Source organism: Stegostoma tigrinum, chromosome 1 (assembly GCF_030684315.1).
Source record: "Stegostoma tigrinum isolate sSteTig4 chromosome 1, sSteTig4.hap1, whole genome shotgun sequence".
Taxonomy (NCBI): Eukaryota; Metazoa; Chordata; class Chondrichthyes; order Orectolobiformes; family Stegostomatidae; genus Stegostoma; species Stegostoma tigrinum.
This window is the reverse complement of record NC_081354.1, coordinates 15,759,260-15,784,782: the sequence shown is the minus strand read 5'-3', so window position 1 is coordinate 15,784,782 and position 25,523 is coordinate 15,759,260. Positions and strand designations below refer to the sequence as shown.

Here is a 25,523-nt window from a genome sequence, read left to right as displayed (position 1 = left end):
AGAGTGCAGGAGGGCATGTCAAGAGCAGCATTGAGCATATTTATTAATGAGGTATCAAACTGGTTAAGCTTCAAACAGGTGAAACTTGCATGCCAAATGCAGTAAGCAGCGAGTGATAGACAGTGCTAATGTGATTCCACAGCCAATGGCTCAGATCTAAGCTTTGCAAGCCTGCCGCATCCAATCATGAATGGTGCGGACAATTAAACAACTCACTGGAGGAAGAGGCTCCACAAATATGCCAGTCAGTCTACTCTCAATTATCAGTGAACAGATGGTTGGTGTCATCAACACTGCCATCAAACAGCACTTGCTTGGCATTAACCTGCTCAGTGATGCTCAGTTTGGAACACTCAGCTTCTGACCTCAGTACAGTGTTGCTCCAAGTATGGACATGAGTCAAACTCCAGAGGTGAGGTCTGAATAACTGCCTTTGACACCAAGGCTGCATTTGACCAACTGTGGTGTTGAGAAACCACTGGAGTCGATGGGAATCATGAGAAAGCTCTCTAGAGATTTGAATAAATACCGATAACAAAAGAAAATATTTGCGGTTGTTAGGGGTCAGTCATCTCATTTCCAGTAGATCATGGCAAGCAGTCCTTAGGCAGAGCCATCTTCAGGTGTTTCATTAATAACCTTCCCTCTATTCGTAAACTCAGAAGTGTGAATGTTCAGGGATGATTGCACAGTGTTCAGCATCATTCATGGTTCCTCAGATACTGAAGTAGTCCATGTCCAAATGCAGCAAGACCAACTATGTTTTGGGCTGACAAGTGGCAAGTGCCTTACAAGTGCCAGACAATGACCATCTCCAACAAGAGGCAGTTTAACCTTCACCTTTTGACATTCAATGGCATTACAATTGTTGAATCATCCACTATCAATATCTTGACCAGATACAGAACTGGCTTAGTCCTATAAATGCCATGGTTGCAAGAGCAGACTTGGGGTTAGAAAACTTACAATGAGTAACACCCCTTCTAAATCCCCAAAGCCTGTACACCATCTACAAGGTACAAGTCAGGCGTGTGATGGAATACTCCCACTTGCCTGATGAGTGCAGTTCCAACAATTTTCAAGAAGCTTGGCACCATCCAGTGCAAATTATCCAATCAATTGGCACCAGATAAACAAATATTCAGTTGCTACACTGCGAATGCATAACAGCAGAGTGTATTATATACAAGATGTATTGCAGAAATTCACCCATTCACCATGGACAGCACCTTCCAAACCTATAAATACTTGCAAACCTATAAATACTTCCATCTAGAAGGACAAGGACAGCAGATACATGGGAACACCATTGCCTGCAAAGTTCCCCTCCAAGCATCTCACCATCCTGACTTGGAAATACATCACCATCCCCTGTCACTGAGTCAAAATCTTGGAACTCTTTCTCGAAAATCATTGTGGGATACCTAAAACTCACCACCTTCTTCTCAAGGGTAAATAGGGCTGGAAATTAAGCACTGATCTCGTCAGTGATGCTACAGCCCCGAAATCAATAGAAGTAATGTGGTGTGTTGCTATATGTATTGTGGTGGTACAGTATAATCTGTTTTGTAGTTTGGCATGGTGTAATGAGTTTGGTATTGTGAATTATGTTTCTGATTTGGCGAATTATGTTTGATAGTCTGATATGTGCATTCTGTTTGGTAATGTGATAATATAAAGCATTCTGGTTTTCTGCTAGCGACAAACCTCTTATTTACTGGCCACTATGGGACCAGGAATAGTTGATCAAATATTTCAGTTGATCATGAGCTACAAATTATCAATGTGAAAACATTGAGTAATAGAAACATAATACAAGGGGTATATACATAACTGCTTTGCAGCATAAATCACTTAATGCAACTTTGCCTTAAATAAAACTTACTGGCAGAGTGTCTTCTCACCAGCACCCTCAACTGACTACTCGAACATTGTAGAGATTGTGATAATGCAGTAAACTTCCAGTCTTTTACATATATAGTTTTTGACAGTTTATCAAGAGTACCTGTTCATTTAAGGAGCCAGACTTTGTAGGTTACGTGGAACAATCCCTCTTCCGTACCTACACTGGCTCTATCCCCCACCTCTTCCTCCGTTACATTGATGACAGTATTGGCACCACGAGGAGTTCGAACAGTTCATCCACTTCACCGACACCTTCCACCCCAACCTTAAGTTCACCTGGACCATCTCTGATACCTCTCTCTCCTTCCTGGACGTCTCTGTCTCCATTTCAGGCAACCACCGAGAAACTGATGTCCATTTCAAGCCTACTGACTCCCACAGCTACCTAGAATACACCTTCTCTCACCCACCCTCCTGCAAAAATGCCATCCCCTATTCCCAATTCCATCACCTCCACAGCATCTGCTCTCAGGATGAGGCATTCCATTCCTGTACATTTCAGATGTCCTCATTTTTCAAGGATTGTAACTCCATGCCCCCCACCGCCTCACTGGTCAGGAATGCCCTTGACCTTGTCTCCCGCATTTCCCGCAACTCATTCCTCATACCTCCTCCCTGCAATAACAACCAGAACAGAAACCCCCTCGTCCTCACATACCACCCCACCAACATCCAGATCCAACGCAACATCCTCCAACACTTCTGCCATCTGCAATCCAACCCCACCGCCAAAGACAATTTTCCCTCCCCACCCATATCTGCTTTCCAGATGAACCACTCTCTCCCTGACTCCCTTGTCGGCTCCACACTCCCCTCCAGCCTCACCACACCCAGCACTTTTCCCTGCAACTGCAGGAAGTGCTACACCTGCCCCTCACACCTCCTCCCTCACCCCCATCCCAGGCCCCAAGAGGACGTTCACCTGCCCATCTGCTAATGTGGTATACTGCATCCCGCTGTTCCCATTGTGGCCTCCTCTACATCGGGGAAACCAAGTGAAGGCTTAGAGGCTGCATTACAGAACACCTATGCTCAGTTCACAGTAAACAACTGCACCTCCCAGTCGCGAACCATTTTAAATCCCCCTCCCATTCCTCAGATGACCTGTTCATCTTGGGCCTCCTGCAGTCCCACAATGACGCCACCCGAAGGTTGCAGGAACAGCAACTCATATTCTGCTTGGGAACCCTGCAGGCCAATGATATCAATGTGGACTTCACAAGCTTCAAAATCTCCCCTCCCTCTACCACATCCCAAAGCCAGCCCAGCTCATTTGCCCCCCCAACCTGTCCTTCCTCCCACCCCTCCCCTCCTCCCACCTCAAGCCCAACCGTCATCTCCTACCTACTAACTTCATCCCACCCCCTTGACCTGTCTGACCTCCCTGGACTGACCTACCTCCTCCCTACCTCCCCACCTACACTCACCTTTACTGACTCCATTCCCGCCTCTGTGACCTGTCTGTCTCCTCTCCACCTATCTTCTCCTCCATCCATCTTCCATCCGCCTCCCCCTCTCTCCCTATTTATTTCAGAACCCTTTACCCCTCCCCCATTTCTGAAAAAGGGTCTAGGTCTGACACGTCAGCCTTCCTGCTCCTCTGATGCTGCTTGGTCTGCTGTGTTCATCCAGCTCTACACCTTTCTATGTCTTGCAAAGAATATATTTTGGCATGCAGAACAATGCTTGATTGTGGAAGAATATGGTGTACTGTGTTTGATGATTGATGATGTATGTATTACATTTAGTTGTGTGATTGTGTAGTGTATTAGAATCCAAATTGAATGTACAATAAACTAGTGTTCTCCTACATTGAGGAAGTTAATATAGTCTAGTTAATAGAGTTTATATTGACTGTTCTGTACCTTGCACTACACGTGTTGAAAACCATTCGCTGGCCTCATTCTACTACACAAGGTCTTTTTATTAAAATATGTTTGCATGCTTCCATCAGCATCTCGAGCAATAAGAGAATCATGAGGCTCTGTGCCCAGACATTCAGGCTATTGTAGGATGGCTGGCTGCCCTTAAAGCTTGTTATGGAAAAGAATAAATATTTTGTAGCAGAAATAGAATGTATGGCACAAGAAGCCCACTATTCAGTCCCATTAAACCAAGTTCATGCTTATGCTCCCATGAGCTTTCTCCCACTTGTCTTCACCTCACTTCAACTCAATCATTTCATTCCTTTCTCCCTTATATCTGTATCTATCTTCCTGTTAAATATATTGATACTCTTTGTCTCAAATATTAGTGGTAGTGAGATCTGTATTCTAACCATGCTACGGGAAAAGAATTTCTCCTGAATTCCCATTGGATTTATTGGTAACTTTGGCTTTGCAATCTTGGTATCTGTATTTCCTCTGCACTGCAATTGGGCAAACATTACACCAAATCAAAAACCATTCTGTAAAACCTTTGATTAGGTCTTCCATCAGCCTTCTCATTCCTGAAGAAAAACCCTAGCCTTTCATGAGAGCTTGTCTTTCATGAGAACTTGCTCAGTTCTGATTTCACTCTTGTCAATATTTTTCCCCTTCTTCACAGCGTCTATATTCCCTTCATAATACAAAGTCCAGAATTGGTACGGTACATCAAATGATTTTTTTTTGGAAGAAGAGCAATTATGGTGTTTTTCAAAATTTAAGCGACTGGATTACTTTCTTCGATGTTTTAGCTGTATTCTGGAGTTTCAGACTAAGTAAAATAAGTGTGTTGGCTCAGTAGTAATCACTGCTGCCTCACAGTGCCAGGGACCCGGGTTCAATTCCACCCTCAGGTGACTGTCTGTGTAGAGTTTGCACATTCTCCCCGTGTCTGCATGGGTTTCCTCTGGGTGCACTAGTTTCCTCATACAGTCCAAAGATGTGCTGATTAGGTGGATTGGCCATGCTAAGTTGTCCACAGTGTTCAGGGATGTATAGATTAGGTGGGTTATGGGGGATGATTCTGGGTGTGATGCTCTGAGGGGTGGTGTAAACTTGTTGGGCCGAAGGGCCTGTTTCCACACTGTAAGGATTCTATGATAAATGTCTTTGTGGGAAATTTGTTCATTCAATGTGTGGATGTAAAATCAATAGATGAGGTTTGCAGTATTCCTCATGGTGATTAATGCTCATGGATAAGTCTTTAGTCTCAATGCCAATTTAGTGCTGAAGTTTATGTTTGGTCTGTTGATCAGATCAGATCAGATTTTATTTATTATCATGTGTATCTGAGCACAAGAGTACAGAAGCACAGTGAAACATGTGCAGAGTTGGTCAATGCACATCTGATTGCAATATTGCCAACACCTTTTCTCACCCAGTCTATGTGGCGGGTTATTGATTAAAGACCAGGCTTTAGTCATAAGGATAGGGGACCAAATACTTTGAGAGGACTGCTCTTTTGCACTCGCTGTTCAATACTTTCAGAGACACTGGAAGAAACTGCGTAGGATTGTGCACCATGTTAAGATTTAAGATTGTGCAAAAATACCTTACCAGTGAGGAATTATTATTAACAACGTTAATGCATCAAATATGCTATTCTACATGACTGGATTTTTAAAACTGTATGATCAGTTTTATGATGTAGAGTTGCTGCCAAAATGAGAGCCTTCTTGCCCTTCTTTAGTAAATTTTTCTTGTAGTGCATTGATAGGGTCCCTACCTCAGAACCAGAAGGTCTAGGTTCAAATCCCATCTGCCCAGAAGTGCATCCTAACAGGTTGATTTTAAAAAATAACATAAGCTGTCATCAAGTCCAAACATGAGGTTGAAAAATTTAGCTTGCTTCATTTAAAAAAAAGCAAATCCATTTTCTCGTACCATTTTACTGTCTATCTTCTCACTTTCACTTTCTTCCAAAAATGTTGACATATATTTGTTTTCTTCTTGGGAATTAGTCCAATATTTATAGCTCGTTTGTGGATGAACTGACTGAATACCAAACAAAGAGTGTTCTCGCTACCCCCATAATGAATGGTAAAGAGGTGGTCGCTGTCATCATGGCAACTAACAAAACAGCTGGACCTTATTTTACTGAACACGATGAAGACGTAAGCCTTCCTTCATATATGTATTGAAGTAGATTGCTGTGTAATACAATTATGTTTGCAACAATTCACTTATCAGTGGTCAATTCTTTTTCAGCTTTTCTTGAAGTATCTCAACTTTGCCACCTTGAACCTCAAAATCTATCATCTGAGCTACCTTCATAACTGTGAAACAAGGAGAGGCCAGGTAAAAATTCCTTTGGGATACCATAGATGTCGGCATATTAGTTGGCCTTTGAAGCCTTGAAACATCTCTCCAAAACCTGAGGTTGACATATAAGCCGAGTGTAAAGCTAAAATGCCAGCAAGGGTGTGGGTGGTTGCCATCTGAAATGTGATCAGCCTCTGATTCAATCAATGGACATGTCTTAAAGTCTCAGGCACCCTCACAACACAATCTGCCTCGCCTGTCTGATCCCTTGCACTCAGTTATAAGGGACTGGTAGGTAAAACATTAGGCTGATTAATGCCCTCATAGTATGCGTGTGGCCAAAAAGCGACATCAATGTATATGCTGAGTCTATGCATAAATGGCAGAAAAATGGGATTTTCTTATTCACCAGGTCAGCTTGTACAATATTAGTTTTGGTAACTGGATATTTGAGGTACATCTACATGACTAAGTGACAGTTTGGGATGTCTGGTGAAAATTGTGAAAAGTTTGCCGTTTGTGGTCAGAAAAATACATTGTGGATTCTTGATATAGTAGGAACTGCAGATGCTGGAGAATCTGAGATAACAAGGTGTAGAGCTGGATGAACACAGCGGACCAAGTAGGATTTTAAGGAGCAGGAAGGCTGATATTTCGGGCCTAGACCCTTGTGAATTCTTGTTTTTTTTTACAAACAAAGAAGAAAACTCACAATCAAAATGGACTAAATAATTTTGACAAAGAGAAAGGTAGCTAAGGAAACTGCTTCATTTTACATCCTGGAATATCAATGCCATGGAATGTAAGGCCCCGTGACTGCAAAAAAAATCCTACAGAGACCCAGTTCAGCACCTATGGAAAAATGAGCACTTTTATTTAAGCAGTTTCTCAATTGGTATGGTGGACTGTTTGAACCCGACACAAATAACATTTTAATTCCAAGTTTTTCCAATTTCCGTTTATTCCTTGATACCCTTATTTGTTAAATGACTATTAGTCTTCCCTTTTACACTCTGGCTTTGGAATTTGAGGTTGCTAATGTTTGGATTTACCCTTGCTTTTGGGGTGGTTAGGTACCCAGAGTTACTGACATTGATCCTTGGCTGTCATTACAATTGTGTGAAATGTAGACTAAAATTGTGTGGCTGCTAGTGTCACAGCATAACTCATGCAGAGGGATTCCGAAATATCTTTGATCATCAATGTCCCCAGTCACCCACTGCCAGGTCTTTCTCATTGCACTGTACTCACTGTTATAATTTATATGTCCGTAATATGTTATTTCACACTTTGTTCTGTCGGTGGTGTTTGCGATAAAAATTCAAGCCCGGCTCCTGATACTTAAGAATACATTCTGGGCTGTCACTTTGGTTCCATCCTGAGGTGATGTTACACTGTCTAGGCTTTGGTTGAGAAATCAAACCGTATTATTGTCTCTCTCCTCATGTGGTTCGAAGTGAAGTCATGGTGCCCTTTGAAGAAAAACAGAAGAGTTCTCCTACAGGCCTGGCCCAAAATAATCTCTTAACCAAAGCCACTAAAAATAGAGCAACTAGCTAGTTATCTCAGAGTTAGTCAGGCCTTGCCTACACCAAAGCAATCATTATACTTCAAACAGTTTGTTTTGAAATGAAGCACATTGGAACAGCCTGAGGTGATGTCATGCACTGTATAGAGTCATAGAGTCAACTAGTCCCACTTGCCTGCGTTTGGACCATATCCCTCTAAATCTTTCCTATTCATGTACCTATCCAATTGTCTTTGAAATCTTGTAACTGTATCTGCATTTATCACTTCATCAGGCAGTTTGTTCCACACATGAAACACCCTCTCTGTGAAAAAGTTGTCCCTCACTTCCCTTTTAAATCTTTCTCTTCTCACCTTAAAAATAAACATAAATTTTTTCTTGTTTGGACGTTAAACCGCAAGGTCATTGCTCCATCTATCCACGTAAACTACACCCAGTTGTAATTTTATGCTACTGCCTCAGAAGAATCTCATTTCCTCCATTCCAGAAATGCCAATTTATCCTCATTCTTCGCTTCATACCATCCAATCAGTTTTCTATACAACAAACAAGATTACTCCCAATTAAGCAGCTAACAATCCTTGGCTAACAATCTTTTCATATAATCATTGAGCAGGACAGCAAAGGTGGAGGCCATTCAGCCTCTAAGTTGAGTTTGCACCTTTGAAGAGCAATCCCACCTTCATGCTTTCTGTCTTTCTACATCCTTGAAATATGGTCTCTTTAAAATATTTATCCAATCCCTTTCCAAAAGCTGCTATTGATGCCACCTCCTTACCAGGCAATATATTCTAAAGAAAAAATATTTGTCTCCGGTTCGCTCACCGATCAGTTTAAATCTGTGCCCTCTGGTTCTCCCCTTTTCATCACGAGGACCAGTTTCATTTTATTTATGCTACCGAGACACTTCATCATTTAAACATTCTTATATAACTCTATAAAGTTATACTGAATTTTATTTTTATTCATTCATGAGATGAGGGTGCCACTCATCTCTGTTGCCCATCTCTAAATGCCTAGAAGGCAGTTAAGAATCAATCAACCACATTGCTGTGGGTCTGGAGTTATGTGTCGGCAAGACCAGGTAAGGATGGCAGTTTCTTTCTCTAAAGGGCATTAGTGAACCGGATGGATTTTTTTTCAGATAGTCTACAATGGATACATGGTCATTATTAGACTCTTAATTCCAGATTTTGTTCTTTATTGAATTCAAATTCTACCATCTGTCATGGCAAGATTTGAAATCAGGTCCCCAGAATATTACCTGGATCGCAGGATTAATATTCAAGTGACAATGCACTAAAAATACACATTAGCTGGACATTCATTTATCTTCCTTCACCTCCAGACTCAGAGACTGTCAAAGAATTTCATGATATTAGACACAAAAGATAGAATTAAAAGTTATCACAGCCAGTGACAGCAACAGCTGTAGTTTCTGGATAAAACATCACTGCCAATATAATGTGACTAGAGTGTTTGCTATGTGTTAGCCCTTGTAACATATACTACAAAGACTGGGTTCTTGTTGAGACAGATGTCTTGAAGTTTAAGAGCACTAATCATTTACACTGTTGTAAGATCGCAGATGTCCATTAAACACACATGTGATTACATCGAGCAAAGATACAGGAATTGCTATGACTATTGTTACTGCTATTGAAGGAGAGACAGTGTCTTTCTCCTGGAAGGTCACGTCAGTGATGCCATTTAACTAGCTTAAAGGTACTCTGTCTGTCTAGTCTGCCATCTATGTAATAATTAAACCAGGAATTACAACGACTGCCAAACTATCGAGCACAAAGCCGGAACAAGACCCCAGGTCTCATGGACATTAACTAGGTAAGCTACCAGAGTCTGAAATGAAAACAGAATGTGCTGCAGGAAATCAGCAGCATCTGTGGAAAGAGAGACAAATAGTTAACCTTTTGAGTTCAATGTGACTCTTCTTTGGGACCAAATGAACATTGGGTTGTTTGCCTCACTGACTGTGAGCCCATGATGTGAGTCAGGAGGGTGAAAGGTTTTTAGTGGTAACTGTGATTGGGAAACCAGTGGGATACCATTACTGTCAAGAAAAACATTCCTGCTCTCTTGGCTTCTTGCAACAATTTACAAAATATGTACATTTATAATTCTAAATATTTGTTAATTATGAATACTGCTGAGACAACAGATGCCAGATAACTGAAGGGACCCTGAGTATCTGTTCTGTTCTTCAGAAATTAATTAGCCAGAAGCGTTCCTTAAACTGCTATTAGACTGACTATTTATATAGGCAAGATACCAATTTTAGATGACTATCCTAATTTGTCATTGTTTTTCCTGTTTTATCCCTGGAAAATACATAAGTTGCGATGCAAATTTTGACCTGAATTTGTCATTCAGGGAACCATTCTTCCTGAACACGTTCTTGTGAGAGAATGAAATACTGGACACGTTTAGTTCTGAAGAATGAATAGAAAATGCTGCAAACACTTAGTCAGGCAGCATCTGGGGGTGAGGGAAACAGAATTAACATTTCACATTGTGAGCTCTCATTAGGACTGCGAGATGTAAAAAGATATATTAGGTTTTAAATGCATGCACAGGCAAGGGAAAGGGGTCAGTAGGGCAAGAACAAAAGGGAAGTGACAAGAGGGTTGAAAACAAGGGAGGTTACTTGATGAGCAAGGTAGTGATTCAGTTGAGGCAAAGTGGAATGAGAAATGGACAGAAATGAAAGATTGTTCTTGGGGACAGGATGTATGGATAAAAAGCAGGATCATTACAAACGGCTGTTGTCCAAAGAAGCGAGATTAAAGATCATGATCAGAGGTTTTTGAACTCAGTGTTGAGTCTGGAAGCTTGAAATATACTGAATTAAAAGATGAAATACTGTTTCCTGCATTTACACTGGGCTTCATTGCAACAGTGGACAAGGTTGACCACATGGAGGTCAGAGTGTTGGACTAGAAGGGAGAATAAAAATCAGTTAGTTGGAAGCTCAGAATCAGGCTTGCAGACTGAATGAAGGTGTTCAGCATTTGCTATTCCAGTAAAGACATGTAATGTGCTCTGAAGTGTCAAACTCTCCATTAGCCCTAAATGTTTAGTGATACTCCTCACTCAGTGTACCATAAGTGGTTAAGATGTGATTTAATGTCAGTCTTTTACAAATTTACCACAAAGTCCCTACAAATATAATTGTAGCAAAAGAAGTCTGGGCATGAATACTAGATCCAATGAAGAAGATCTCTGTAAATCCTGGATGATTTTATGACCTGTGATCCATGGTGTCCCTTTCACACTGAAAACAGGGTATCTGATGTTGGTCTTCTGTCAAACCCTTAAAACCACAAATGTTTTGCACTCCATGAAAAGAGGTTAGAATAGATGGCTAAAAATTGTGTTATTTGCAAAGATTACCAAAGTCATTAGTCACACATATGCTGCAAGGATTTACACTCTAAGTGTAGGTTTTAGGTAGGAACAAGACAAGGGTCATAAGGTTGGCAGCTGAGCCCTAGGGTGGGGACATGAATAAGACATTGCTGAGAGTTTCTATCCCAGTCCCTGCTCCTGGAGCAGAGTTCAATAATTCTTCAATATGTTTTTCTCCTTTGCAGCAGTTGGATTGAGATTAAAATTTTTGATGTCCTGGACACTTTACCTGTATGTTCTACACATTATAATTTCAGTGCCTTATAGTACTAGTGGCTCATATTTGAACACAAAATCTGTTCAGTGACCATGCACAGCAATCCCTGTGAGCTCACTTCTACAATAAATAAGGCCAGCTCCCTCTTCTCTTTTCTTGATGCGATGAGAATGTTACAGGCAAGGCCCTCATTTATTGTCCATTACTAATTTCCCATCACTAATTGCCTTTCTGAAAGTGGCAACGAGCTACCTTCTCAAGCCCCTGAAGTCTACGTTGTGCAGGTACACCCCTGGGTGGGTTTCATCTGGGTGCCCTGATTTTATCTCCAGTCCAAAGATGTGCAAGTTAGGTGGATTGACCATTCTACATTGCTTATAGTGTCCAGGGGTATGTAGGTATGTGATTGGCCATGGGAAATGCAAGGTTATCGGATAGGGATGGGGTGAGTCTGGGTGGGATGTTCTCCAGATGGCTGATGTAGACTTGTTGGGCCAAATTGACTATTTCTGCACTGTAGGGATTCTATGAACGAAGATTTTCGGTACAGGATGGACTGTTAATTAGAGGGAAAGTTTCAGTGCTCACCTTCCCATGTATTTGCCCATGTCCTTCCAAGTGGTAGAGGTTACAGGTTTGGAAGATACTCTTAAAAGAAGCTTGGTGATTTGCTACCATGTGTCTTGAATTTGGTACATGTTGTTTTTATGTGTACCAGTCATGGGTAGTTGAAATGTTTAGGGTGGTTGATGTGGTGTCAGTTCAGGGCATTGCTTTGTTTTGGATGATAGCAAGTTTCTTGTGCGGTTGCAACTGTAGAGAGTATTCTATCATATTCCAGGCTTGTGCCTTGTAAATGGTGGATTGTTTTGGTGAGTTACTCATAGCAGAGTTCTCAATTCTGACCTTCTGTTGTAGACGTAGTATTCATATGCCTGGTCCAATTAAGTTTGTGGCCAGTGGTAACCATCAGATGTTAGGGTGGGGGATGACTGTGATGTTAAAGTCATTGAATATCAAGCGGGGTAGTTAAATTCTCTCTTGATAATGATGGTCTTTGCTTTGTATTTATGTAGTGTGAATGTTAACTTGTATGAAGAGTTATTTCTCATGTGAGAAATTGCAAATGGTACTGGCCACTGTACAAGCATCCACATTTCATGCCTTATGATCAAGGAAAGATCATTGATGAAGTTTTGGAGATAGGTGAATCATCGACCTCACTCCGAGGAACTCTTGTGTGATGTTCTGGGGCTGAGACAACTGATATCCAACTTCAAGCCATCTTCCTTTGTGCTAGGTTTTACTCTGATCAGTGGATGGGTTTCCTCCTGATTTCCAGTTAATTCAATTTTTAAGAATTCTTCACATTATATTTAGTCAGATGCTGCCTTGAAATCTGGGGCAGTTACTCTCACCTCAGCTTATGGAACTGGACCACTTGGGAAAAGCTTAAGACCTGCGCAATGGAAGGGTCACTGTGTGTTGCTAACTTTGTAATTTCTCCAGAAGATCCTGAATTATGAATATAGCTACCTGGCTTGCTTACTTCTGAATAGCATAAGCTCAGAATGTTGCTTGATTTTGGTGCTGTTCTCCACGGTGTTGATTATTTCCTCACAAAAATAATGAATAGTTCCTAAAATTTGTCCATAGCCCTTTCTGAAGTTCTAATGTAGGAAACACTGACACTTTCATGGAAAGATCATGACAAAATGTTAATGAGATGAATGCATTAATAGTGAAAGTTACAGTCTTCATTCTCAGCTACAGTGTACGCTTTGCTTCATTCCAAAGCTAACTTATTGACCTTATTATGTCAATGTTTCTTTGCTATTTATAGAAGGTCTATGGATCTAACTCCAATCTGCTCTCGTGTGAATATATCTTCGTTCTGTTCTGTCTTTGGTTCTGTGCTCACTAGGAAGAAGTAAATTAATCAAAGCATGAAATGAGCTCCTTTATTGGGGAAGCAAATATGTCCAAAGCCACATAATGAATCCAAATGCATCAAGATAATAAGATGTGAGGCTGGATGAACACAGCAGGCCAAGCAGCATCTCAGGAGCACAAAAGCTGACGTTTCGGGCCTAGACTCTTCATCAGAGAGCTCTCTCTGATGAAGGGTCTAGGCCCGAAACGTCAGCTTTTGTGCTCCTGAGATGCTGCTTGGCCTGCTGTGTTCATCCAGCCTCACATCTTATTATCTTAGAATCTCCAGCATCTGCAGTTCCCATTATCTCAAATGCATCAAATTTGTTTTGATGGAATTTGTTGTAAATGTAGCATTGTTATTCCATCAAAGTACACTACTAAGGCTGGGAAGAGGAGACCACCAGATCTAGCTCACCACTGCCTTCTTAAGAGCAACTAGGAACAGGCAATAAATGCTGGCCAGCCAGAAATGTCCATGTCTCGCCAGTGAATAAAGAAAGAGTAATGTTTGTGCTCCTCTTGAAACCTGGTTCAATGCTACTCCAATGTTCCTCATGATGTTTTATTCTAATACGTTTTTATCTCCTCTATTCCTGTAGGTTCTTTTGTGGTCAGCAAACAAAGTATTCGAAGAGCTGACAGACATTGAGAGACAGTTTCACAAGGCTCTTTATACAGTCCGAGCCTACCTAAACTGTGAGAGATACTCAGTAGCACTCCTAGACATGACAAAGCAGAAGGTTTGGATCATGTTTTGTATATTACTTCATGATCTAAGTATTTTGTCCTTGTGAACCAACATGTCAGACCTTTGTTAATGCAGAAAATAATTGGGTGATATATGTTGAATATGTCCGGAATGAACAAATAAAATCCGGCCTCAATATTTGTTTTACAGCAGCTGAAATGTTTCTTTGTAATTGCAAGGCAATTTGTTGTGGACACCTTGGCCCTCCAGTGTTTTGATTCCTCAGTTTCCTTAGAAGTCACATGACACATCACTGATAGCCACAGGTGAGGTGCTGGAAGACTGGAGGTTGGCTAACATGGTGCCACTATTTAAGAAAGGTGCTAAGGAAAAGCCAGGGAACTATAGACTGGTGAACCTGACAATGGTGGTAGGCAAGTTGTTGAGAATTTTGAGGGACAGGATTTACATGCATTTGGATAGGCAAAGACTGACTAGGGATAGTCAACATGGCTTTCGGTGTGGGAAATTGTGTCTTATTACTCTGAGTTTTTTGAAGAAGTAACAAAGAGGATTGATGAGGTCAGAGCAGTGGATGTGATCTATATGGACTTCAGTAAGGCATTCGACAAGGTTCCTCATGGTAGACTGGTAAGCAAGATTAGATCACATGAAATACAGGGAAAACTAGCTATTTGGATACAGAACTGGCTCAAAGGTAGAAGATAGAGGGTGGTTGTGGGGGGACCAGTTTTCGGACTGGAGCCCTCTGACCAGCGGTGTGCCATAAGGATCGGTGCTGAGCCCAATGCTTTTTGTCACTTATATAAATGATGTGGATGTGAAAATAGGAGGTATGGTTGGTAAGTTTGTCAATGACTCAAAAATTGGAGATGTAGCAGTCAGCGAAGGAGGTTACATCAGAGTACAGTGGGATCTTGGGCCAATGGGCCGAAGAGTGGCAGGTGGAGTTTAATCTAGATAAATGTGAGGTGCTGCATTTTGGAAAGGCAAATTAGGGCAGGATTTATACACTTAGTGGTAATGTCCTGGTGAGTATTGCTGAAAAGAGACCTTGGAATGCAGGATCACAGTTCCTTGAAAGTGGAGTCACAGGTGGACAGGGTAGTGAAGAAGGTGTTGAGTATGTTTGCCTTTATTGGTCAGTGCATTGAATATAGGAGTTGGAAGGTCATGTTGCAGCTGTACAAGACATTGGTTCATCCACTTTTGGAGTATTGTGTGCAACTCTGGTCTCCCTGCTATAGGAAGGATGTTGTGAAACTAGAAAGGGTTCAGGAAAAAATTACAAAGATGTTGCCAGGGTTGGAGGGTTTGAGCTTCAGGGAGATGCAGGCTAGGCCAGGGCTATTTTTCCTGGGAGCATCAAAGGCTGATGAGTGACCTTATCAAAGTTTATGAAATCATGAGGGGCACGGCTAGAGTAAATAGGCAAGATCTTTTCCCTGGGGTGGGAGAGTCCAAAATTAGAGGGTATAGATTCAAGGTGAGAGGGGAAAGATTTAAAAGCGATCTAAGGGGCAACTTTTTCAGGAAGAGGGTGGTGCATGTATGGAATGAGCTGCCAGAGGAAGTGGTGGAGGCTGGTACAATTACAACATTTAAAAGGCATCTGCATGGGTATATGAGTAGGGAGGGTTTAGTGGGATATGGGCCAAATGCTGAAAAATGGGTCAAGATTTATACAGGATATCTGGTCAGCATAAACGAGTTGGATTGAAGGGTCTGTTTCTGTGCTGTATATCTCTATGACTCTGAGGACCAGGTTATAGTCCAATAGGTTTACTGGAAATTGCAAGCTTTTGTGAAGTAAAGTCACTTCACCTGACGAAGGAGCAATGCTCTGAAAGCTTGTGATTTCAAATAAACCTGAAGGTCTATAACCTGGTGTTGTGTGACTTCCAACCTCGTCCACGCCAGTCCAACAGTGGCACCTCCACATCCTGGTTACCATGAGTTTTCTTACAATTGTTCAGGAAGAGTATTTCTTAAATCAAACAGTTTGGTCATCAGCAGACTGAACTTAATACGCTGGCTTTAGTGATTGTTTTAATGCCTTGAGTGTATTTCCTTGTTTCATGCCACTTTTTTCTGACAGTCAGGAAATTTGAGACACAGTATCCTATTCAAAAGTGATGCTGAGACAGACTGCTACAAGGACAGGAACTCTCAAAGAGAGTGAAAACTGTAAGAAAACTGCCAACAGGCCATGCAAACATGTTGAGGACAATCGCCCAAATAAGAGATCTAGATGCAAATGTGTGCAATATTAAAATTAAAAATAAAAATTTTGAAACACTAATTCTCTTTGAGTAGTATGATTTAGTAATCATAACAGATTCCTGGATATAAGCTGGACTTTACTATTCAAGGAAATATTCAAGGATCTATAGGATCAATTGGTGGAACATGAAAATTGGGAAAGGAGAGATCAGACAGACACAATGTGAGCAGTGAAAAGAAAGGAGCAGAATTTTGGCCTCAGTGTAAAAGTGGGGACATAAGAACATAAGAACTAGGAGCAGGAGTAGGCCATTCAGCCCCTCAAGCCTGCCCCGCCATTTAATAAGATCATGGCTGACCTTTTTGAGGCTCAGCTCCACTTATCTGCCTGCTCACCATAACCCTTAATTCCTTTACTGTTCAAAAATTTATCCAGCTTTGCCATAAAAACATTCAGTGAAATAGCTTTAACTACTTCACTGGGCAGGGAATTCCACAGATTCACAACCCTTTGGGTGAAGAAGTTCCTCCTGACCTCAGTCCTACATCTGCTTCCCTTTATCTTGAGGCGATGCCCTCTCGTCCTAGTTTCATCTAAATGGCTGGGCACATTATTTCTCACCCCTTGCGCTAATTGACATGATTTGGGTTTTGCGACTGTGGACTCCAAATGTAGAGCACAAACTACAACCCAGATTTTCAGTAAGGATGATCAGATAGTGAAAACTTTACGAACAGCAAAAGGTACAAGTCTCAAATTAGAGCAACCTTTAACATAAAAATGGGGTTTAATGGGAAATTTTAGTTTTCTCACAGGCTGGGAGAAGTAGAACAGCTGACACTGTGCTTGCACAGTTTCATTTTCTGATGCTCTTGAAAATAGCAGACTGAAAGAGAACTTATCAGAGGTCTGCGCAATTATGAAAGAATTTGATAAGGTAGACATAGAGAAAAACTTTCCACTTGCAGTTGCAATTAGCAGAGTGTGGACGATCAGCATGAGACAGTCACTAATAAATTCAGCAAGAAATTAAGGAGAATTTCTTCATCCTGCGAGCAGTGTAACTCATTATCAAAAGGAACAGTTGAGGTAAATAGATGGATACAAGGAGAAAGTAGATAATTGTATAACGGAGAAAAAATTAAAAGGATATATTGAAGGGGTTAAATGAAGAAAGATGAGAGTTGCCTAGCTTGGATCATAAACGTCTCAACTTTTTCAACCCTTGTCCCTTTAGATCCTATTATAATAAATCTCTGTTGACCTCAGTCTTGAAAATAGTAATTGACCTGACATCCTTGGCTTACAGTGGGAGAGAATGCCAGATTTCCACCGCATTTTTCAGAACAAAACCTTTGAATTCACTCCATCCAATGGAATCATTTCATAATTTTAAACACCACAATAATGCCAACTCCGCTGCTTGAGGGAATGCAAGTCACATTTATAGAACTTATGTTCATAATGCAACTATTTAAGTCCTGGTATCATTCTAATGTGTCTGTTCCATAAACCCTCCAAAACCCAATAGAACCTTGCTAGGGTGGGGCAGATTTAATGCTATACGTCAGATGGGATCTGACCAAAGACCAGACAAATCACTTCCTTCCCTATATATTCCAACTTACCTGATAAATGATACCATCTATTAGCCGTTTTGATTATGCATTATGCATGTCGCTTGGCATTTTAGTGGGCTTTTATGTATAGAGATGTAAATCCCCTTGCTTCCCCATAGTTCTTAGACTTAACATCATCAAAAAGAAATTCTGATTCAATTTTGTTTGATCTGAAGTGGATGATTGTTTTATTTTTCCACAAGGAATTCCACCTAACACAGTTTGATCAGAGATTTAAATTTATGATCCAGACCCCAACAGCATTATTTTATGTGACTGCTAATGTGCTCAGCTCCAAATGTGGATACATAATCTCAGCTCCCTTCACCCAATTCACTAACATATATGGAGAATAGCTGAAAGCCTCTCATTCTCTGACTTTGCAAGCTTAGCCACTTTTACTTGAATTTAAGCAGCTTACCAGCTCGATACAAAATGTAACTCATTTGTTAACGATGCATTTGACACAACTAGCAGTTCAGTAAATTAGGTGAAGCAGTCATTTGGTACTATAAAAATCAAATATTGCTGCAAAAAGGCACATTTGATCAATATCTTTTGTCTTGCATTCATATGAAATTTTGTAAAAACACCAAATCAAGAAGAAAAATCAACATTTATACTCAATAAAAGGAGAATGCTGATTGCTTGTCAAGTGGAATTTGATAGAGGCAATGGTAGAGGCGTTCCCAGGAAAAATGCATTCATTAATTCTGATTGACAGTTAACAGCCAGGCTTTGTTTAAATTTTGAACTGACATTGATTGGTCAGGATATTGCACTGAAAAATGAGCTAACAAATGGCAGTCACCTCTTTTGTTGAGTTGAAATAGGCACAGTCTGTGAATACATTCTTTTTGTTTGCAAAGAGCAGGGTCCCATGCTTTAAATAAGTAGCTTCCAGTACACACCAAATGTGCCATACTGCAATACTGCAACTGACTGACAATTCTAATTTGGTTTTCAGTCTAATCCCTTCCATATTTAGGATCATCAAGCAAATGTTATCCATTTGCGGAATCATATCTAATCTTAGGCACAATAGTGTAGGCATGAGCTGTCTAGGGATGGTCAGTACCTTGCTTGTTGCAAAAGGATCTTCTGTTCAGTACAATGTGCATGCCTTTGGGTCACTAAGCCTATATACTGGCATCACACTGGCACTAAAATTCATATACCACATTACTCTTTGTGTAGCAGATAGAACATCTTTCTGGTTTGATGGTGTCATGCTGTTAGTAGAGGATGCCACTTGTGTTGCTCCTGTATAAAAGCAGCATGAAACAGTTAGCTTCACCCAATGCTCAAACATTTGAGATATGTTACCTTTCAGGGTAACCTAAGACAGACAGGACAATTCTCAGGGCCAAGAGTGACCTGATATCAGGGTCACAAACATGTGTTCTTGCATCTTATGGGCCTTGATGCCTGAAAGAAAAAGAAGAAGTTTCTTGTTAGCATGATGATATCAGGGTAGCCATTTCCTGCAGGATGGCTTTGATGTGCCCTAATTCAACACTAAACTTGCATGCTGATCAAACAGCTTGGGCTCTATTTGAAAGGTTTCCGATAAGGCCAATCTCACAGCATGTCAACCTGGGAATCCCAATGTGTACACTGACCAGATAAAGTAGATTTGCAGTGGTCAGTAGGAGAGAAACCCCCTGGCTAGTTTCTGAACTAGCACATCGTGGGCAGTGAGCTCATTTGATGGGACTAACTTCATGTGGGAATTTAAATGCCCTGCGATACTGACGAAGACATTTAAAACATTTCTTACATACAGCTGTGGATTCAAACACATCACATGTATTGTCAGAAGTATGGAAGAGGTAGGAGGTTAGATGTTATTCCATTGAAGATATATCTGCTGTCAGAGCTGACAGGCAGAGCATAAACAAGTTTCTCAGTCAATGACAGGCCTCCACACTGGTATCCCCAGTTTCCATTCTCTGCCAGCCACTCAGAGCGGGCACGTTTCTGTCCTTAATCGTGGTGGTCGATGCTAGCTGCTAGGGAGATCTACCAGTGAGAAGGTAAGTACTTTTTGTCTCTTCTCATGGGATGTGGTCACAGGGAGAAGTGAATTGGAGATAAAAACAGAAGTGCTGCTTTTACAGGTAACGCCTTTGCCCCTTGCCCATATCACTGATTGCCCCCAGATTGCTGGTCCACTGCAGCCTGGCATGTTTCAACTGCAAAACCCAAGATTGGACTGGTCTTCCATGAATTTGAGTCAAGAATTGTCTCTTGGAGATCAAATTGTAATATTCAGATGGTATCCTACCTTCCTGAAATGTCCTGTAAAACAGAATGTCTGTTATCTCCATGGTGCATTGTAATGTTTTCATGATGTTCCTGCCTTTGTAGTAGCTCTTCTAGTTGTGTGTTATTCTCTTCACTCAGATAAGCTATGAATTTTATAATAAGCGTGTTTTATAACAACTGAATTGAACAATTGTTATTTTCTTTGCAGGAATTTTTTGACCTGTGGCCTATACAAATGGGGGAAGTACCTCCTTACCAAGGTCCCAGAACTCCTGATGGAAGAGTATGTTTTAACCTTGTTCAGTGTGAACGTTCAAGGATTCTGATTAAAAAAAAATTTGTGTGGCATGTACTAGCATGACATGTTCATAACCGCAGCAAAAGTAACTTCCAGTCAATAAACTACAGTCGCTGTTATACTGTGATCAGCCAGTGTGCAACAGAAAACCGCAATGAACAGATATAAGTGATAATGGGAACTGCAGATGCTGGAGAATCCAAGATAATAAAATGTGAGGCTGGATGAACACAGCGGGCCCAGCAGCATCTTAGGAGCACAAAAGCTAACGTTTCGGGCCTAGATGAAGGGTCTAGGCCTGAAACGTCAGCTTTTGTGCTCCTGAGATGCTGCTGGGCCTGCTGTGTTCATCCAGCCTCACATTTTATTATCCCTCAATGAACAGATATATTACTTTAGCATTAATATTGACTAGAACTCCCTTGTTCATGTTTGGAACAATGTCATAAAATCTCTTTTTGAGAGTTCACACAGTGTTGTGTTTGAACAGCTGACACAGCATGGTTGACCGTACAGTGCTCTCTCAGCAGTGGGCAAGGAGGATCAGCCTAGGTTTTGTGTTTATGTCTCTGGAACATACTTGAACCTACAGGCAGAAACCTCCCATTCTTGCTCAGCAGTCATTTAACAGACTGCTCCTGTGCTCTCTGATCAAATAGGGTTGGTGAAGGAGCACGTGGGGTAGAGTTGGGAGTGGGGGCGCCAATCAGAAAGCCCAGTGGAAGGCCGACCAGCAGTCCCACTAGGGGAGGTCAATTCTGCGCTGAGTGAGACCAAATGAGGTACCTCAAAACAGAGGGGCTCATGAAAAATGGTGAGGAAGGATTCTTCAAACAGAAAGCCTCAAACTGTCATCGCCATCAGGAGGAGAGCCTCCATATAAATATGTTTGAGTGCAGACGTGTCACTTTCCATTTTTGGGATCATTTAGGGCAGCCTCAGCCCCTGAATGTACTCTGATCACCCTCCGTGAAGTCACCTCAAAGGTCTTGCTAAGCTCCTGACACCCCTCAAGGCCTGTATGCTGACACTGAGATTTCAATCCATTGACACAATTTTAGACCCTTTACTGTCCATAGTAAGGATACCAGGGCAGGTTGCCTCACAACTGAGCATCTACCTCCAGAGAAAGCCCATGGAGGAGGCCTTCCAGAGGCATTGCACTCCAGATTTCCACAGCCTTTCTCCCAATCTTCCATTTTCACCAGCTTCACTTTCAAGGGATTGGGAACATAATGGACACTGACCAAGAAGGCATGAATGATCACAATTAAGCCTAAGCTGACACAAACTGTTGCAGACTATAAAAGAATGGTAATACGCAGCACATCATTATTGTCAGGAGTTTAATCTATTGTTGATTTATTATGTCTATTGTTATATTGTAGGAAATAATCTTTCACAAAATCATTGACTACATTCTACATGGAAAAGAGGAGATTAAAGTCATTCCGTAAGTTTTAGACATATCTCAATTGATAATCATATTTCCTGTGGTAATAATCAGCCAGGTGCAGAATTTGTGATTTTCTCTGTATTTCCTGTAGAACTCCACCTGCTGATCACTGGGCCTTGGTCAGTGGACTACCAACATATGTCGCAGAGACTGGCTTGGTAAGTTTTGTTTTCAGAGCTGTTCAAGCATTTTATCAACTGCGATAAATTGGAAATGTTCTGGAGAACAGCTTTGAGATCGAATCTTAGGAGAAGGACCATTAATTTCTGGGACAAGAGAAGCACGTCTTGTGCTGAACATTATTCGGTGCCCCAGTAGGAACCTCAATGTTGGAACGTAATGTCACCTTGGAGGCGGGTTTGGACATGGGAATGGTGGGGGTTTAGATAGTGTGTGAGGATGCATGTTATTGGCCAGGATAGTGCAGAATGAAGATTCTTCATACTTCCTTTAATTTCCACCAGGGCAGAAAGGCCCAAGGATGATCCTCCTGGCTAAAGGATGATTGAGACCCTTTTAAGGTGCCCCTTACCTGTCTCATTCCACTACCACTGGGCGTCTGACACATGGGCAACCCACCAGGTAAACCCTGGCACCTAAGTTTGTGCCTTAATTGGTGGATGGGAGATTTCCTTTACTTGGGCAGTGCAATGACCACTGGCGATAGTTGTGAAGGCATGGGAGACCCCTGAGTGACTACCAGGCTGCCCTCAATTAGAGGTACCCTCCCTCCCACAACACCTCACCCCTGACCTTGGCAGGGCTTCCATGTCTGACCCTGATAGGCCCACCCCAATCACCTTACTCCTGGAACTGCACGGCTATGATTATGTTCACTCTGTTGGTATTGTTCTGCCATGGTTAGCAACTCTAAAGCCAGAACATCCTCCTGGTGCTAGGACTTTTTGATGAAATTCCCCTCACGGGAGCCAGGAGGCCCAAAGTAACCAACGAATAGGAAAATCCCAGATCAGGCCTTACTCTGATTGGCCCTCCTGAAAATGACTGCGGCTGAGTTGTCACTGTTTATCCAGCCAGAGGATCCCAGTGTGACTATTAAAGGCTGCCCAACTGCAGCCACAAAATTAAAATCAAGGCCTTTCTCCATAGAGTATATTCCTTGCTATTGAAAGATTTTACCATTGTAAAAACAAAGAGAGTTTCAGGAAATGGCAGGTTCTGAAAGGGCATAGGATTCTTCAGGATTCTTTCCAAAGCCTGAGAATGCCAACAAATACAATTAAGATGACACAAAAAGGTCACTTGGGAAATCTCCCAGTTTCCAATCTTGTGTCCTTTCTTCCTTGATCTATCAGCAGAATTCAGCACATGCAACTGTTAAAAATGTTGCTAAGTAGAGCACTAAGTGACTCTCTTTCCAATTGTCCAATTATAGAGATGATTAGAAACCCCTTCTGGATTCACCAGTGGCATGACCACAATTGGAATTTTAAAATGTGTTGGAAATGATAATTGAAAAGTGGGGGAATGCACTGTCCCCTGCTACTCCTGACTTTGAAAAGCCTTCTCGGAATGATTTTCCTCCAGTAATATTGTTTGAATTATTTATCTTCGCAGATCTGCAATATCATGAATGCAGCTGCCGATGAAACATTTACCTTCCAGGTAAAAGCACCCATTCATTTGAAATAAAAACCATTCAATATTAAATTTCATTATCCAGGAGCACAGAATGGCAAGACATCGACTGAATGAATCTGTTCAGATTCATCAAATGCTGATGTAATAACTGCTGTGCTTCAAATTCTCAGAAACAGGGAAAACTGATTTAAAGTAAATGGTAAACTGATCAATATTGAAAGGTTGAGATAACAAGGTGTGGAGCTGGATGAACACAGCAGGCCAAGAAGCATCAGAGAAGCAGGAAAGCTGACGTTTTGGGCCTAGACCCTTCTTCAGAAATGGGGGAGGGGAAGGGGGTTCTGAAATAAATAGGGCGAGAGAGGGAGGCAGATAGAAGATGGACGGAGGAGAAGACAGGTGGAGAGGAGACAGACAGGTCAAAGAGGCGGAGATGGAGCCAGTAGAGGTGAGTGTAGGTTGGGAGGTAGGGAGAGGATAGGTCAGTCCAGGGAGGAAGGACAGGTCAAGGGGGCGGGATGAGGCTAGTAGGTAGGAGATGGGGGTGGGGCTTGAGTTGGGAGTAGGGGATAGGTGAGAAGAAGAACAGGTTAGGGAGGCGGGGACAAGCTGGGCTGCTTTTGGGATGCAGTAGGGGGAGAGGAGATTTTAAAGCTTGTGATGTCCACATTGATACCATTACACTGCAGGGTACCCAAGCAAAATATGAATTGCTGTTCCTGCAACCTTCGGGTGGCATCATTGTGGCACTGCAGGAGGCCCAGGATGGACATGTCATCTGAGGAATGGGAGGGGGAGCCGAAATGGTTGATGACTGGGAGGTGCAGTTGTCTGGTGTGAACTGAGTGTAGGTGTTCTGCAAAGCGGTCCTCAAGCCTCCGCTGGGTTTTCCTGATGTAGAGGAAGCCACAACGGGAACAGCGGATGCAGTATACCACATTAGCAGATGTGCAGGTGAACATTTGCTTGATGTGGAAAGTCTTCTTGGAGCCTGGGATGGGGGCGAGGGAGGAGGTGTGGGGGAAAGTGTAGCACTTCCTTCGGTTGCAGGGAAAAGTGCCGGGTGTGGTGGGGCTGGAGGGGATTGTGGAGCCGACAAGGGAGTCACAGAGAGAGTGGTTCGTCTGGAAAGCAGATAAGGATGGGGAGGGAAAATTTTCTTTTGTGGTGGGGTTGGATTGTAGATGGCGGAAGTGTCGGAGGATGATGCGTTGTATCCGGCGGTTGGTGGAGTGGTACGTGATGATGAGGGGGATTCTGTTTTGGTTGTTATTGCGGGGAGGAGTTGTGAGGGATGAGTTGAGGGAAATGTGGGAGACACGGTCAACGGCATTCCCGACCAGTGAGGGGGGGGAGTTGCGGTCCTTGAAAAACGAGGACATCTGAGATGTTTGGGAGTGGAATGCCTCATCCTGGGAGCAGATGCGGCAGACTTGAAGGAATTGGAAATAGGGGATGGCACTTTTGCAGGTAGGTGGGTTGGAGGAGGTGTATTCTGGGTAGCTGTGTGAGTCAGTGAGCTTGAAATGGGTATTGGTTTCCAGATGGTTGGCAGAGGTGGAAACAGACAGGTCCAGGAAGGAGAGAGAGGGATCAGAGATGGTCCAGGTGAACTGTAGGTTGGGGTGCAAGATGTTGGTGAAGTGGATGAACTGTTCAAGCTCCTTGTGGGAGCACTAGGCGGTGCCGATACTGTCATCAATGTAACAGAGAAAGAGGTGGGGTTTAGAGCCAGTGTAGGTACGGAAGAGGGATTGCTCCAAGTAACCTACAAAGAGACAGGCATAGCTTGGGCCCATGTGGGTATCCATGGCCAACCCCTTTGTCTGTAGGACGTGGGAGGAATTGAAAGAGAAGTTGTTGAGGGTGAGGAAGAGTTTGGCTAGGTGGATGAGGGTATCATTGGAGGGGGATTGATCGGGCCTGTGGGACAGGAAGAAGCAGAGGGCCTTTAGGCCCATCTGCATGGGGAATGCAGGTGTCTCTGTCACGTGTAAAGAATGTGGATGGGGCCCACTATCAGCTGAGAACAACACTGGGGATGGAGCAAAGTGACAAAACTCTTCGGAATGAGGAAGTACGGAGTTTATTGGAAGGAAGGTAGGTGGAACAGAAGAGAGTAGAGTGAGAGGGTGCAGAGAGAACCTGAATG

General features: G+C 42.3%; 1 protein-coding gene across 1 annotated transcript in view; it reads left to right on the top strand.

Moving 5' to 3' along the window:
• LOC125458365 (rod cGMP-specific 3',5'-cyclic phosphodiesterase subunit beta-like) overlaps positions 1-25,523 on the top strand; it is an 86,786-nt gene that overhangs the window by 11,385 nt on the left and 49,878 nt on the right. Inside the window, exons 2-8 of the mRNA XM_048543607.2 lie at positions 5,792-5,944; positions 6,039-6,128; positions 13,795-13,935; positions 20,224-20,298; positions 21,702-21,766; positions 21,861-21,927; positions 23,348-23,395. Coding sequence (XP_048399564.1) covers positions 5,792-5,944; positions 6,039-6,128; positions 13,795-13,935; positions 20,224-20,298; positions 21,702-21,766; positions 21,861-21,927; positions 23,348-23,395 — 639 coding nt within the window. The remainder of the gene's footprint in view (positions 1-5,791; positions 5,945-6,038; positions 6,129-13,794; positions 13,936-20,223; positions 20,299-21,701; positions 21,767-21,860; positions 21,928-23,347; positions 23,396-25,523) is intronic.